Here is a 15,459-nt window from a genome sequence, read left to right as displayed (position 1 = left end):
CCCTGCATGTGGGGTAACTTTGGACAATGTAGTTTTTTTGTATGCCTTTACACTCAATTGTTTATGAAACCCCGTAAATGAGGCTTATTTGGTAAGAGTTGATGAAAGCAGTGGCTAAAACTGAAACAAAATAGTATATGTCTGGCCTATTGCATGATTTTTACCTAATCCCCCCCCCCCCCAAAAAAAATGAATAAATAAATAAATAGGTAGTTTATGAAGGCTAATGGGCCCTTATTCATCTCTTATCTCAATTTTCCCTCATGCCTCCACCAGTTGGGACTTATAAATAACGTATGGTGATAACAAGGAATATCCCGCTGGCAGTGTCAGCAATCGACAGGGAACGTTAAACATGTTAACGTGATTTATTGCCGATTTCAAATATATTACTGTTCTTTAAAAGATACACTTTCCCTTACCTATCTCCTCTGATGGATATATTTGTGGTAATTTACGATATCCCATATTCAGCAGGCGCATCTTTAGGAGTATGTGATAAGTTTTTGAAGTAGCTTACACCTGATTACAATCTCTCAGCTCATTGCCTACCCATTTTTTCATATTTTGGCAAACTCTAATTTATTAACCTTCTCATTCCATTTTAGAAAGTCATCAGGCCGGTAATAGGGAATATAGTTGACCATACACTTTGACACAGATGAAGCAGCCACTTTCCAGAGCTCTAAATATCACATTTTCCACTGTCCAAAGTTACCCCGTTCTGTTGAAATTTGACGGCGTAACTTTGGACATCACATTTTCGTGTATTGATCTAAGGGTGAGCCCACTGAGATTTTTGCCATGGATTAAGACTGCTTAGAGGTATCTGCTGCCAAGTTTTCAATCTATGAATCACATGTTATCTATGTTGGGTTGTAAGAAGTTTATTGGCCATTAATTTTGATCAAATTAACCCCCGCCATTAATTTATCAATGTTGGGTCAAGTTTATCTGGTAGTGAAATGAATCCACCTTCTATTGAGACTACTTGTGGTACTGTTGCCACATGAAAAAGAATTGGACATCCAGCGGCAACCCTTTTCCATCAATAACCATTTAAATCTTTTACTGCTTAGTGTCCAAAGTTACCCCGGTTTACGGTACTGATATCTTCAAAATTAGCTGGAACGAAGCTAGTGCCAAACACAAAACCTGATATATTTCTCTCCCTGACACAGTAGTGGTCCGGATGGATTAGTTATGTTGCATTTCTTATTTTCAATAAAACTATTCATTGACAAGGAAGCATTGCAAAATTGAAATCTCTTGAAAGTAGTCGATGAGAATTTTGATCAGGTGGCGGTAACAACGCGTGCAGTAAGGATTCTTCGTTTCGTTGTTTTTACGTGGGATCCACAAGGCCAGCGAACAAAATTTCTCTATGCAGTGTTTCGCAGCTTCCTGAAAAGTGTAATTATTTGGCAGCTGACTCGACGTTTCATCTGAATTCAAGACTCATTCACTCCTGCATCGAATGAGGTGTAATAATTCTGTGGCTATATTCCTGTTGATATCCACAGTGAGTCATGTCCAATGCATCAACATCAGGACACACTGATTGAAATGCTGTGATGCATTCTTCTGTCAGTTACTCGGGGGGACCTTCTTGCTGCCTAAACTCTCCCTAATATTCATCATAAGCTGACAACCTCCATACTGACACCTGTAATTGATAATACCAAGATTCCTAACTGTAAAGAGGTGATGCACTAACTCACAAATACCACGATAGACAAGCGGCTTACGTTGAACAAGCTATAGACTGATCATACTATTGATTACTAACCTGCTTCGGTTAGTCTTAGTAATGTATAATCACACACAAACGACCTATCGTTATACGAAGCTGCTAAGGGTTCCACTGATGTTGGATGGAGCGAATCAACACCAGAAACGCGTCTGCATTTCCACATTATTTTCGTAGGTAAGTGCAAAAGGTATACGTACATTCGACATCTGAGAACTCAGACTCATTTTCAATATCACTTGACGAATCCGTTACAAGCAAAACCTCCGCCATCAACTAAAATAATCGCCCTGCGATTGGGAGTACACATCTGCGGTGGCGAGAAGAGATGTCATGTACCTGACGTCACAATGCACATTCTGCTTTTTCTGTAAACAACCCAATATTGAGACTTTCAGTTCAAATTACGGCAATTTCCGATTAGTTTGAAATACGTAAAGTCGGCAATTTCGGTATAAAAAATAATTCTGAACACGATTCCGCAAAGTTGTCTATGAAGATGCAGTTGACCTTTAAAACATGTTTTAAACAGTGTGTTCTAAAAACAATCATTTGTTTTCAATGCAATCCTAAATTATGTATGATTTTTTTTGAGGGGGAGACGTATGCAATGCATTCCAAAATCAAGCATATCTAGAGAGAATTTTCAAGTTAATTAAATCTCTCGAGAATACCCTATAATTTATGTTGGTTTACGAAATACTTTACAGTCCCCTTCGAGCTCGCTTCCCACCCTATTGGAAAATTTGGGGTGCGGCAATCATGGACCTGGCAAGAATGCAAATCGTTGGGTGCGATAAATCGTCCTCTATAAAAATCGGCAATGGGTAGGCATACATTATGACGTAACAAGCAAATAACGCATCTTTTATAAAAAGAAGTTTGTTATCTCATTAGGCCATTTCAGCGCAATCCATATATTGTCTTCCAATATAACTTCTAAAATGCAAAATAAATGTAATCTTGAGTAATCGTGATTACTTTTCCAATCTAATCGTAATCGACTACTTCCTGATTTTGCTGTAATCTTAATCGCGTCATTCGGAAGTAATCGTAATCGCAATCGATTACATTCATGAAGTAATCAACCCACGTCCGATCGACACATACGTCATTCATTTTCATCACTATAATCATTTTAGGTTATCCCTCATTTCTTTCCATCCAGTGTGCAATGTGCATACCTCATGTTTACATTGTCTGAGGGCCAGGCGAGTGTGTGATTTAAAAGAGTACTTCAAGTCGTTTCGACACCTTCCATCATCGTATCGCAGTCTTGTGGTATTTTCAAATGATGACATTATTAATGAACTGATACTGATATGTTTATAAAGTATAAACACGCGCACTTCTATAGCGAACAATATCTCGTATTTAGCTATTCACGAAAAAACCAGAAGGTAACAGCGAGGTGTCGTTTCCCAATATAATCCATCTCCAACAGGTTGCACACCCCTAGTCTAAAGCATCCCAACGATGTCACGCAACATTAGGATGCCGTTCAGTCATAATTTCTAATACGGTTGGACTCATTTCTTTATATTATGTATGTTTCGTAATTTTTTGATATATTTATGTAGGCTATTAAAATCTTATAATCAGGTGAAACTAATCGCGTCAACATAGACCCACCATAATACTCCACTTTATGCTGATCTGCGAACTAATTCTGTACCACTTTAACCCTACCCACGAGGGTTTGGGGAGTGGCACATTTACGGTCGTGCTCTAAATGTATTCGCTACTAAGCTCTATGAAACATGTCTGACGCACGCGCTTTCAAATTGGAGTGCATTATTTCTTCTGCGGGCAGCATTTGTACTACTTTTTACTGGGATTGCAAGGACCATTCGGCGCCGACCATTTTGACGACCGGGCATATCAATATCGAAGGTTTCGGCCAACCCGCGACGGTCATTTTGGCAAAGGTTGTATTGTCACAGATCTTTTTGGCACCACACTTTTCTCAGTCATATATTGACCAGAGTTGGATCAATTACGATAATTCAGTTTGATTACAATTGTTTCAATTACATTACAATTACAATATGCTAAAAATATCAAATTACAATTACTGCTGAACATGTAATTTATTACAATTACAATTACTATTAAACATGTAATTGACGCGGTAGAGAAGTGTTCTTTGACAACCGTAGCGACGTAATTGCCAACACTCTCAAGCTATTCATGTTTCATTCATGATACCTAGAAGACCCTTTAATTACAAAAAAACTCAAACGTGTTCGAACTATTCCTAATCAGGAGTACTGAAAACTACAAACATAGAAAATGTTTCAAGCGACTGTTAACAACCAAAAGTTTGAGCGACTAACAGCGAACAGTCTACAGGACAGCTACTGAAATGTAATTGGTAAGGCGTCGGCGATAAGGATGATACCGATGAGGCGTGTAAAATTGAAATAAATGCAAAAGGAAAGAACCTCCTGATAACTACGAATTACAACATTTTGGTGCGCATCTACATTTTCACTTGCTCAGAAACTCTTAGATTGCATTTGATGAACATTAGGGTGCGTAAAGTTTCTGGCCCCAGTAAATTTGGTCAAGATTGGAAGTAAGATTGGGATAAAATCTCTACAAATGCGTGATCAAGTTTAATAAAGCCGTGGTTGGGAGCTTGAATTTCTTTTTGAAATTGTTGCAGCAAGCCTCGGTGCTGGTCAGAGATTTAAAAAAATAACTTTGACCGTGGCGTAGGAAATGGTTCAGCACAGGTTTCGGAGGAGTTTATTGGCTGTTCATCCATTTTTGAAATATTAAGATTTAGTTTAGCCCACTGGTTCTTCAACTTTTTTAGACACGCCCCTCTTTATGACAGTGAAATATTTCGTGCCCCCATATCGTCATATCACACAATGAAACCAGAATGTTAGCAATCCTCACAGATAGTTTGATGGTATGGAAGGTTATGACGGTTGATGAGAGAAATCTCCAATATGAAATTTGGAGCAATATACACAGAGCAATAACTATGAAATGGAGGTGAATCGCGCTTAATTTCAGTTTATCAGACGTTCGCGCGCCCCTTCAGATGCTTTCACGCCGCCCAAGGGGGGCAGGCCCCCCAGTTTGAGAACCACTGGTTTAGCCGATATTGTAGTTCACAAAGTTTTCTGTTGCTACTGAAGTATGGGAAACAGTTTAGCATGGCTGAATTATCTAATTATAACGCAGCACGCATAGAACACCGATGTAAACAGGCTAACTATTACAGGTGGCGACTGTGTACCAAGGCCTTGCGGCCCCTCGTCGTCATCCTGGTCCGTACCGAATTTTCACTGGTGTGACGAATAACTGATTGATTATTTTATGTTGTGATTGTCAGGTTTCCATAACAATGTAATTGAGTGAAATTTTTATCAAATTACAATTACACAATATAGAAATGCTTCAATTACAATTACATGAAAAAATGTAATAAATTACATTCAGCTCAATTACAAATTACAATTGATCCAACTCTGATATTGACCAAAACTTCATGTCGTTATATGTCCCGGCGTGGAAGACACTGACCTCAAAATGAGTATGAGTATATAGGCCTATGACTCATCGTACCGTAACGCAACCAATGTTCCCTCTAATTTTTGCTATAATTGTTACCAATCGATTGAACATATTCATTATTCAATTGAGCGAACATTACGAAGTTTTGATCATTATATTATACACACAACAGATGCGAGTTAATTCATACCAGTATTTCAGAGATGTTATCACAGTGTGCCTTGGCTATTAATGAGAATTGACCCAGCCATTCCACCCATCATTTGGCTACAATGCTATTGTGAGGCAGCCCTTATTGGCCATTTTCGCAACCGCATAGTAGCGACAGCAGATGTAGCCTACCCATTCGGGCAATATTACGATAAAAGCAGTGCACACTGCATAGCCATTCAAGTATCACTGCAGTTTCATTTTTTTCTTCAATTCCAACTCTTTCTGAGCCTTTTCCTCTTGGAATTCAGCCTCTTTTTCCTCGACTTGCGTTAAAAACTCATCGTAATCGGCCGGGTCAAGGTCCCTCACAACATCAACCCCAATATTCCAACATACATTAGCGATCTCTTCACACATCTGTTTCATTGTGTAGTCCCTTATTGTGTAAAACTCGTCCTGGATTTTGACGGAGGCGATTTCGTATAAATGTTTGTATGTGATTTTCCCAAGAAATTCTTCTCCTTGTTCAAAAGGTCGCTCCATTTTTTTCAGACCCGCTGCTTGACGAATCAAATATTCCGCTGTCGGTGAAAAAACGTCTATTTTATACTTTTTGCCATCGATATATATTCTTGTATCAATAGGAATACCAGGAATCATATCCTTTGTGAGTTCATTGAAATGCTGGGCAAATTTGGCTATCGGTATACCTCTTTGACCCAAAATCGGGCCAAGAGGTGGGCCAGTTGATGCGCATCCCGACTGTATAACAGTGTCTATAATGTTCGGTAGTTTTACTGCTTCAGTCGCCTTTCTCACAGTTTTGCCAATCCTTGCTAGCTTCGACATGGTGTTACAGTCAACAGGAGTTGATCACAGTAGGATATCACTATTATCTGTAAGTGTAGCCTACCAAATTGATGGGTTGAAAAATAATAAATCTATCAATCATTCAATTTATTGAAATACCCACCCGGGAATAGAATCCTGCTTACAAATAGGTTACCATGCTTGAAAATAGGTCACATCTTCAACATACCCAGCACATCAATAAGGGTCTGGTATGATCATAAAAAACTATTGACAACGCATGACCCTCAGACAATCCATATCACAGACTCTGGTTACGTTACGTTCAATGGATTGCATCAAAATAGCAAGACATCGCTATTAAACAGTTGGTTCGTGGTACAGAACTTGAAGATAGCTTTCAATACAACATCCATTGTAGTAAAATATTTATTCAACTCAAAGACTTTTCGGGTGCCTCTTTTCAAGAGTTAACGGCACACTGAAGGGATTTAAACAGAATGAAAAGCAAAACCAGAAAGGCGAAGTATGACGCAACAATCAGAAATTACATACCATGAAGTCCGCAATGTAACAATGGCAACAATAACAAACTTGAAGTGTACGGTACTAGTAACATATCAATTTGAAACTAAACAATAACAAACACGAATTAGAACGAAAAGGCACCCGAAAAGTCTTCGAGTTGAATAAATATTTTACTACAATAAATGTTGTATTGAAAGCTAACATCACTATTAGTGGACCATTATAGTTACTATTTCAAATCATTCATGTCATCTCTATACTTATTGACAGATTTCTGTCATTTTGAGACATCCTGCAGGGATAGGCAAATTATCATAACATAGTCAACACTGACAGTGATCAAAGTAGAAGGAAAAGAAACTGAGAATAATAAACCCTTGCAGAGGCTACCAGTCCAGTATGCACAATTCTGAGCAACTGAGTGAAACTTGGCCGACATTATCATGCCCTTGTAATAGGCAGATTATAAGTGGACAAAGGTGTAACAGGGAATGAACTTGGCGAAATGATACACATCTCTGCTGTGTTCATATTTTAATCAGCAAGCATACTCCGAGTATCCGACTGAGACAATATCAGTTAGAGTCCAGTGGTTCCCAACCTTTTTCAACTCATCGCCCCCTTTTGAAGCTCCATACCGATCATCGCCCCGAAATATTGGGAACCGAAAAATGGGTAGGACAAACTGGGATCACCAGCAAGTTGACTAATAACAAAAAGGTCAACTTTTCGGCTTGACCTTGAACTTTTACGGCAAAATTTTCATGAAAGTCATTTCTCCAACTTGACTCCAATCAGGACCGTAACAGCACTTCTTCAGCACCCCCCCAACATTTGTCTTGGGCCACCATATGGTGATAAACCAAACCCCAGAACCTCCTCAGCCAGTGGGCTTTTTTTCCGCTACATATCAGCTATACCCTATTTCATGTACTGCTTGGTGAGTCACCGTATTTCACCTAAACGCGTGATGCGCGACAAATCTATATAATTCATGGTTCGAATCGGTCAATATGGTCGGGAATTGCATATATATTGCTACCAATTTTTTATCCTCTCTCTGCTAACGTAATCAGATTTACCGGTATAGAGCTGAGTGTGGTGTACGTTGGAAAAAGTAGGACCCCTAAATAATAATTTAGCATCTTGGGGCGGACCCGTTGTTACTTTGACTTCGTTGCATGATGCTTTTTTTGTGACCTTCTATATCTGCTATGTCAAAATATATGGCAATCACTAAAACGTACCAACCTAAAAGACTCACATGATTTCAAATTGGTATTTCTTAACTGGCAAATAATTTTTCTCTGCGGGATGGCATTTGTCCTGTAGGGTTCAGATCGCCAGCACAGGAACATTCGGCGCCTATGGACAATTAAACATATATGTATAGTATATATATCGCAATTTTCGGTCAGCACAACCTTTTCGGTCAATAAGGTCTTCTTGCTGCTGATCGTTCTGGCATACTTCTCGGAGTCGTATGTTACATGGCCTAACTTCATATGCCTTGGTGCGTTGTGGCACAGTAAAGGCCGACGTCAAAGTCTCCATTTCCATAAATCATGCGAATTTTTGTTGGGGGAAGGGTACCCCAAAATCATGATATACGGACAATAGTAAATCGCGCCCAGCGCGAAAAGTTTTTGAAAACGTTGAATGAATTTTTGAACGGTCCTGACTCCATAGCCGTTTTGACGTGCCATCACGCCCTTCGTCCGTTTTCGACCCCTGGGGGCGATATCGCCCACGTTGGGAACCACTGAGAGAGAGAGAGAGAGTTTATTTTCATCCAACCAAAATACATAACAAACGGCAGTGATGGCGGTACAGAAAATATGCGTGCACAGTATTCGGTATTAGATAGGAATGATCGATAAGACCATGAAGGTCATCTAGTCTGATCACACCAGCATCAAACAGGTACACTTGACTCTGAACAGTCTGGCTGTAAAAAATGTTTAGTTAAGAAAGGAAAATAGAAGAAAAATTAAACGATGGTAGCAGATGATCAATGAAGCAATGTCTGGGTGAGGTAGGGCAACAGTGTTAGTGTAACGACAGGAGGTGATCAAGTAGGGCTTTTTTGAATCTATCATAAGGCAATTCACGGATATGCGGTGGTAATGCATTCCAAATGATAGGTCCTGAGTAGTCGATAGATCTCTTAGTTAGGTTGCTATTGGGTGGGGGTAAGTAGATATTTCCCTTTGACGAGGATCTCGTGTAATGGGAATGGACATTTTTAGCAGGTATGAAAAAGTCATCAAACACAGGAGGCAGACTATTGGAAAAATATTTGTGAACAACTTTTGATACTTCGAAGCGATATAGTTCATCAACCCGCAAAATTCGATGCTTACGGTGGTAAGGCGATAAATTGGTACGTAAAGGTACAGATGAGATCAGCCGTATCGCACGGTTTTGCAGGGTTCGAATTCTGCACAAAAATGTTGTACATGCATTTCCCCATACTACGATTCCATATTGCAGATGTGAGTGGAAAAGAGAGAAGTAGATGGTTCGTAGTACTGATCTGGAAACCAATGATTGGAGACGGGTCATTATTCCCACACACCGAGCTAGTTTTGATATTGTGCATTCAATATGCTGCTTCCAAGACAATTTGGAATCAATGGTGACGCCGAGATATTTTGCTGAGTCACATATGGGGATTTGTTTATGATTGATGTTCACAGTGAAATTATGACTGGCATTATTTAAAACGAGCATCTTCATCATCATCATCATCATTGGTTTATTAGCAATTTTATCAGTTCAGTACACCACAAAAATGCGATACAATGAAAAGACAGGAAGATGTCGAAGCGACAAGGAGTATAGTCTATGGAATCTGACACCCACCTTGGCCTAGGCGATGTAAAGAGGAGGCATGCACACTGAATGAAAGTAAAGAAGATAGTATAGAAAAAGAATGCGACAAGAAATAGGGCGGCATGTCATGGGAAGCGAGATCGATAGGTCAGTCGTGGTCCGGTAATCTTGAGGATGGACTGTATTTATTTAGCAGTAATTGCTTGTATTTCGACTTGAATGTGGACATGCTCGTCGACTGTCGGATGGCCGGCGGGATACTGTTCCACACATCAGGTCCGGCATATTTGATGAAGCGATGATCTCGGTCTTATCTGCATTCAAACTGAGTTTGTTTGCTTGCAGCCATCTCGACACTTTTGGGAGTTCCCTATTAACATATGCATGCAAATCATCGACAGTGTTGGAGGTTATGAAGAGGTGAGTATCATCAGCAAATAGGGTTGTGCGGAATAAAGATGCATTAACAATGTCCCATGCCAATCTCCATAACAATGAAAAATTCGAGGCTGATTGTGGGAGTTCCAGGGCCACAAGCGGAATAAAATTTATATTTTCGTAATCAGTGCAGAGTCAGCTTTCGATTGATACCCGTTTTACCAAATTGAATGCTCGGCAAGCCGGTCAAAAATGACCGTCAAATTGCCTGTAGCAAAATGGAAATTGTGACGTAATACAATTTCACTGAGTCGTGAGATTTGCCTGTGCTGTGTCGACACCATATAGGACACTATGGCTACACTCTGTCAGTCAGCTTGCTGTTGATACTCTTCAACACTCTATTCCTATCAAAGTTACAATACGGAATTCTTTGTTGGGGTGCTGCCTGCAAGAATACAATTGACGCACTGCAAAAACTTCAACATCGGATCATCCGTATCATTGCCACAGCCCCACGGGGGCCTGGATGTGCAACTGATAAATCGCTTCTCAAAAGAGTTGGTGTTCTAAATTTAGAAGATATCAGGAAATTAGAAATTGCCAAGTTTATGTATCAGTTCCATTGCGGTCAATGTCCCTCAAATTTCAACGACTACTTCACCTCGGAGACAAAAGCGCACAAGTACAGCACACACGCGTCAACGAAGAACAACTATCATATGATCAGGACTGAATACGAGAAAACGCATTGCTCCATCAAGTATGCCGGACCCCAATTGTGGAACAGCATCTCGCCGGCTATACGACAGTCGTCGAGCATGTCCGCATTCAAGTCGAAATACAAGCAATTTCTTCTTAATGAATACTAGCCAGTCTTCAGGATTACCGGACCACGGCCTAACATCGACATCGCCCTCCGCCACATGTCACCTCATTTTGTCGCTTGCGTCTTATCTTCCCCTCATTACTTTTCATTCAGTGTGCATCCCTCTTATTTATTTCGCCTAGGCTAAGGTGGGTGTCTGATCTTAAAGGCTACTTCAAGTTGTTTCGAGACCCTCCTATCTTTTCATTGTATCGCAGTCTTGTGATGTTTTAGAACGATCAAAATACTTATAAACCTGACTGACTTACCATAGCAATTTACAACGTTGTACGTTGTAAATTGCTATGGACTGACATTCCGAGTATAGTAATGGTATCTGCGATACCCGTGGCATCTGAGTATTTACAGTCCATATGAGCTGAATAAAGGCACAAAGTCAGAACTGTTGTTGACTTCGGTCGCATTTCACTCAAGAGCTTTATCCTCAACAACAGTGAAATGTTGCGGGCTCTATTCAACGTCAACGGTACGAGATTGATAACAGATGGAGTTCGCAAAGTCATAAGAATCTCCATTACTATAGCAGACAGGGGTTTAAAGCGACATGTCGCAGTTCACAGACGATGTGAGGACTGCAGAATCGTGCGGCCGCACGGTAGGCTGATGGTGCAGTGCGACAAACATCCCAGACACAATCAATTGCAATTCGGCCGCCCCGGACAATATCGCATTCACCGCGTCTACCCTTGGCGCTGGCCGGATCCGTTTGAGAAGAAATACAGTCACGGACCATTTCATCAAGATCGCTATCTCGAAGCGTTCAGTAAAGAGTGATGCGATATATGTTTCTTTTTGTATTTTGCACTGTAACTAATAAGATATACTGAAAAATATGTGTGCTGGTGTGGAGGATCGTCGAATGTCAAAAAGGCAATGCCTGTTGACTGAAGTTGTGCCATTGAAAAACGTACATTCGAACAAGCAGCCAGCAGGCCGTTAGTTCAAGATAGGAAGGGTTTCAAAGCCACGCTGACTTTCCAAGTGTACAGTATATTGAAGTTTTGTACCTCAAAGGTATCTTCATAGAATGATTTGAGCTCAAGTACAATATTGAGATACTTGGCAGATTGACAGTGACACACAAGGCTTATTGATAGTTGCTTACTAAAATAACTCCTCTCCACATTTGTTGAAGCAAAGCAAGATGTGAACTGGTGAGTGAATGGGATTTTACAGCAGGAAATCATGACATTATCTCTACTGCAGTAGCAACACCTACCAGTTGCTTAATGCCTTGATTCTGGCGTGTTTCTGACCTCTAAACCTTTCCTGTGTAATTGTATATGCTGAAGAAAGTTCTGAACAATGCTACATTTTGAGCATACAAAAGTACTAGTATCGCTGGTTTACAACAGTTATGGTTAACAATTGAATAATAGGGTTGAAAAATAAACCTGAATTGCCACTCGTCCAACGGAATTCGTCACGGAATCGTCAGCAACTAGTAGGTAATCGAGAGGAACATTCTACAATGTACATGGTTTATTTCTGCATCGGAAATCAATGGAAAAATGGATAGAAATATCCTCGAGCTGTTAATCAATTGATGGGTTAGAGAATATTTAAGCCATCATCGATTCAAGTTTTGTTTCCACCGTGGTCAGCCGCTGTATTTATTTTTGTGCTGCAACCCTAATTCGATTTGCTGTAGTTCTGCCACAAGTTTAAGATCCAGGCTGGTTTCCTGTGCGTTGCACTGTTGCAATGCCGCCTGTTCCCGTCCGAGTAATTGCAAATTGGTCGCAGCCTGTTTAGAAAGATGTGTCATATTCATACATCTAAATTACTAGACCTAGATTGATTTACCTGCGACAGAGATATCCCCGAACGTGGGGATAAAATTTCCGGATTGTTCGAAGTACACGATATCCTAAACAGAAATAAAGTAGTATTGAAGGAAAACATACTCATATTGAAATCTACCCGAATATTTTCAGCTGACACTAGGCAGCAACTAGTAAATATTTCGAAAGCACATTGGATATCGACAGTCGTATCATCAAATATGATCTCATGAAAATTTCGAGTAATTCAGGAGAACAGATGGCTTAGGCTCAATATACTATTTTTAGATTATACAGTTAAGGACCGTCCTTATTTCTAAGATTTGTCCTTACTTTGAAGGGCCACGTCTTAGAAAACTCGACTGTCCTTATTCTCGACATGCGTCCTTATTTTGTCTCATTTTCAACCACTACAGAACTTCGATTTTGTTTTCCTCTGGTATCTGTGTTGCATAAAATTCTAAAACAGGGGTCACCAACCTTTTTGCAACCAAGGGCTACTTTTGCGTAATGATTGAAGCGGCGGGCTACTATTTACTCCCGCCGTTTACCAGTACCACACTGACTATCCGCTTTGATATTCATAGCATTGGGCATGACTGGACATCATGTTATCTATTTCTATAGCAGTCAGTGGGAAGCCTGGCATTGTATGATATCAACTAGTGCGCTGTACTCTGGTATTTAACTTGACACTGCAATTCTGAGCTAGTGTTCCAGATGTGCATTAATTAACCGTGTTTTGTGTTTGTTTTTGATGAAGTTCATGTCCGAAAAGGCTGATTCACAACGATAAGTTGAACCATAGACGCTTGCAACCTTCATAGCTGCTGCGCATATACACCACTGTACTTTTCCGTATCAACAATGCACCAAACGTTAGCTGCAGACGGAGGTGGGGGTCATTCTGCAGTGTTACAATTTCAATCTCCAACTGTTCAGCATCCAGAAATGACAAGATTTCATTATACCGGACAGCAGCAACGATTACAGAAAGTTAGAAACATGTTATATTAAACTGCGTTGAGTGTAATAGAAACACGCTGTGCCAAAAGATGCAATACGTAATGGGTATACAGATATTGAAAATCTGCTAGTACATCACGGCTATCTGACTCCAAATAGTAATATTGTTGACTACTTCGGCATTGTCCTGGTCGTCGAGCTATCGTAACGGAACCCTCCACCATTTCAAGAAGACCGTTAACGGCATTCCGTCATGTCGCCTGTATAGGCAATGCGCCGAAATTTGAATTTCTGGTGATTCTATCACATACATCTAGGGCTGGGCACAATGATTTGAGTACTCGAATCTGAATCGAGTATTAATTTTAATGATTCGAGTCGAGTAGTAAAATACGATTTTTTCGAGTACTGAAATTATACGCTCCTCGCCGCTGAAAGTTAATTTATCAACGAGAATTATAGTTTCGATTATCGAATGTGATGGAAAATATGAAAACGGGAGTTTCCGTTCCATAGTCACATTCGATAGATGCGATACCAATTTTCACTGTTGAAGCCTCGAAACCTTGATTGGCCGTATCGCAGCATACGAAACATATAGTACAAAGCTACGAACGTTACTGGAAATAGCATATTTCTGAAGTTATGATCATCCCACAACATTGTCACCAAGTTCAATGAAATTACCATTGTCGAAAAATTACCAAAATATCTTTAATGTGATGGATAACATGCATTATATTCTCTGTTGTCGCATAAAAGGCACATATTTGAACATTGACATAGTACATTCTGTTATGGCGTCATAATGAGTGATACTCGATTACTCGACTCGAAGCATATTGCGTGATTCAGAATCGAATCACTGAGGTACTCGATTTTGCCCAGCCCTACATACATCTATATATTACTAATTGTAATTGAAGATATTTTCAAGTGTTTATATATGTAAGTTACATGATAGTGTGTTTTAAACAAGACTAGCTGAATCAATCAATCTATATATCTAAAAGCTCACAGGTAATAATCTGACGAATATTAGTAAATGCTGCTATTCCACCTACTTTCAGAATGGGCTCGCGGGCTACTCATCTAGTCCTCGCGGGCTACCTGGTGCCCGCGGGCACCGGGTTGGTGACCCCTGTTCTAAAATTATGCTTTTGCGTCGAGATTTTATGACATCATAAATGAAAGGAACTCTTGTGACGTACACACCACAAGATTTAACTTCTAAGTGGTGAGATAGCTAGGGTAGTGAGTGGTGGTATAGCAGTTTCGTCTGTACCAAGCTACCGCAGCGGACGTCATTTTAGCAGTAAACATCAGTAGGCTAACAGGTTCCTGCTGTTTTGTCTACAGCTGAATAAGCTCAAGCTGTGGGGAAGGCATCATTTATAGCGCAGTGAAAAAAGGCGCTGTGCAGCCGACACATTGCTTAAACAGTAGTAAAGTTATAAATCATTGATAGATTTATCTAAATTATATTGCACTTGCGCTTATAGTTTTAGCTACTAATAAGGGATAAATCTGATTAGTTAATGAGCAGGCGTAAAAACGTTTTTCATGACGATTATGAGAGAGAATTCAAAGGTATCTAACGAAGCTTGAAGGGCGAGTGTTTCGCACATTGCAATATCTGCAATTGTGACAGTAACCTGGAGGCCATAGGAAAGACCGCTATTTCAACCCACATTCATACCCCAAAACACAAAAAGTGTGTCCTAATGATTAATTTGAGCCAGTCGATGAATAATTTTTCCACAAGTCGATCAGCGCGAACGACCACACACTGTATGCAGGGCCGTAACAGCACTTTGTCAGCCCCATAAAAAAAC

General features: G+C 40.0%; 2 protein-coding genes across 3 annotated transcripts in view; both read right to left on the bottom strand.

Moving 5' to 3' along the window:
- Positions 1–5,352: 5,352 nt before the first annotated feature.
- LOC145456701 (large ribosomal subunit protein uL11m-like) lies at positions 5,353–6,369 on the bottom strand. Its single transcript, XM_080334803.1, has one exon. The coding sequence runs from the start codon at positions 6,281–6,283 to the stop codon at positions 5,678–5,680; it is 606 nt and encodes a 201-aa protein (XP_080190929.1). The 5' UTR covers positions 6,284–6,369; the 3' UTR covers positions 5,353–5,677.
- A 5,969-nt stretch (positions 6,370–12,338) lies between these two features.
- LOC145457583 (uncharacterized) overlaps positions 12,339–15,459 on the bottom strand; it is a 32,705-nt gene continuing 29,584 nt past the window's right edge. For both annotated transcript variants that reach the window (XM_080335805.1, XM_080335806.1), the window contains 2 exons: positions 12,681–12,744; positions 12,339–12,621 (listed from right to left, as the gene is read on the bottom strand). In XM_080335805.1, the coding sequence (XP_080191931.1) occupies positions 12,475–12,621; positions 12,681–12,744 (211 nt within the window). In that variant the 3' untranslated portion in view covers positions 12,339–12,474. The remainder of the gene's footprint in view (positions 12,622–12,680; positions 12,745–15,459) is intronic.

This window comes from Botryllus schlosseri, chromosome 15, assembly GCF_051294905.1.
Source record: "Botryllus schlosseri isolate E-star chromosome 15, Bs_hap1, whole genome shotgun sequence".
In the NCBI taxonomy this organism is placed as follows: domain Eukaryota; kingdom Metazoa; phylum Chordata; class Ascidiacea; order Stolidobranchia; family Styelidae; genus Botryllus; species Botryllus schlosseri.
Note: the sequence above shows the minus strand (reverse complement) of the source record. Positions and strands in the feature narration are given on the sequence as shown.

What these genes read in the sequence shown, in the direction of transcription:
- LOC145456701 (XM_080334803.1), bottom strand. Translation starts at nt 6,283, where the DNA reads ATGTCGAAGCTAGCAAGGATTGGCAAAACTGTGAGAAAGGCGACTGAA.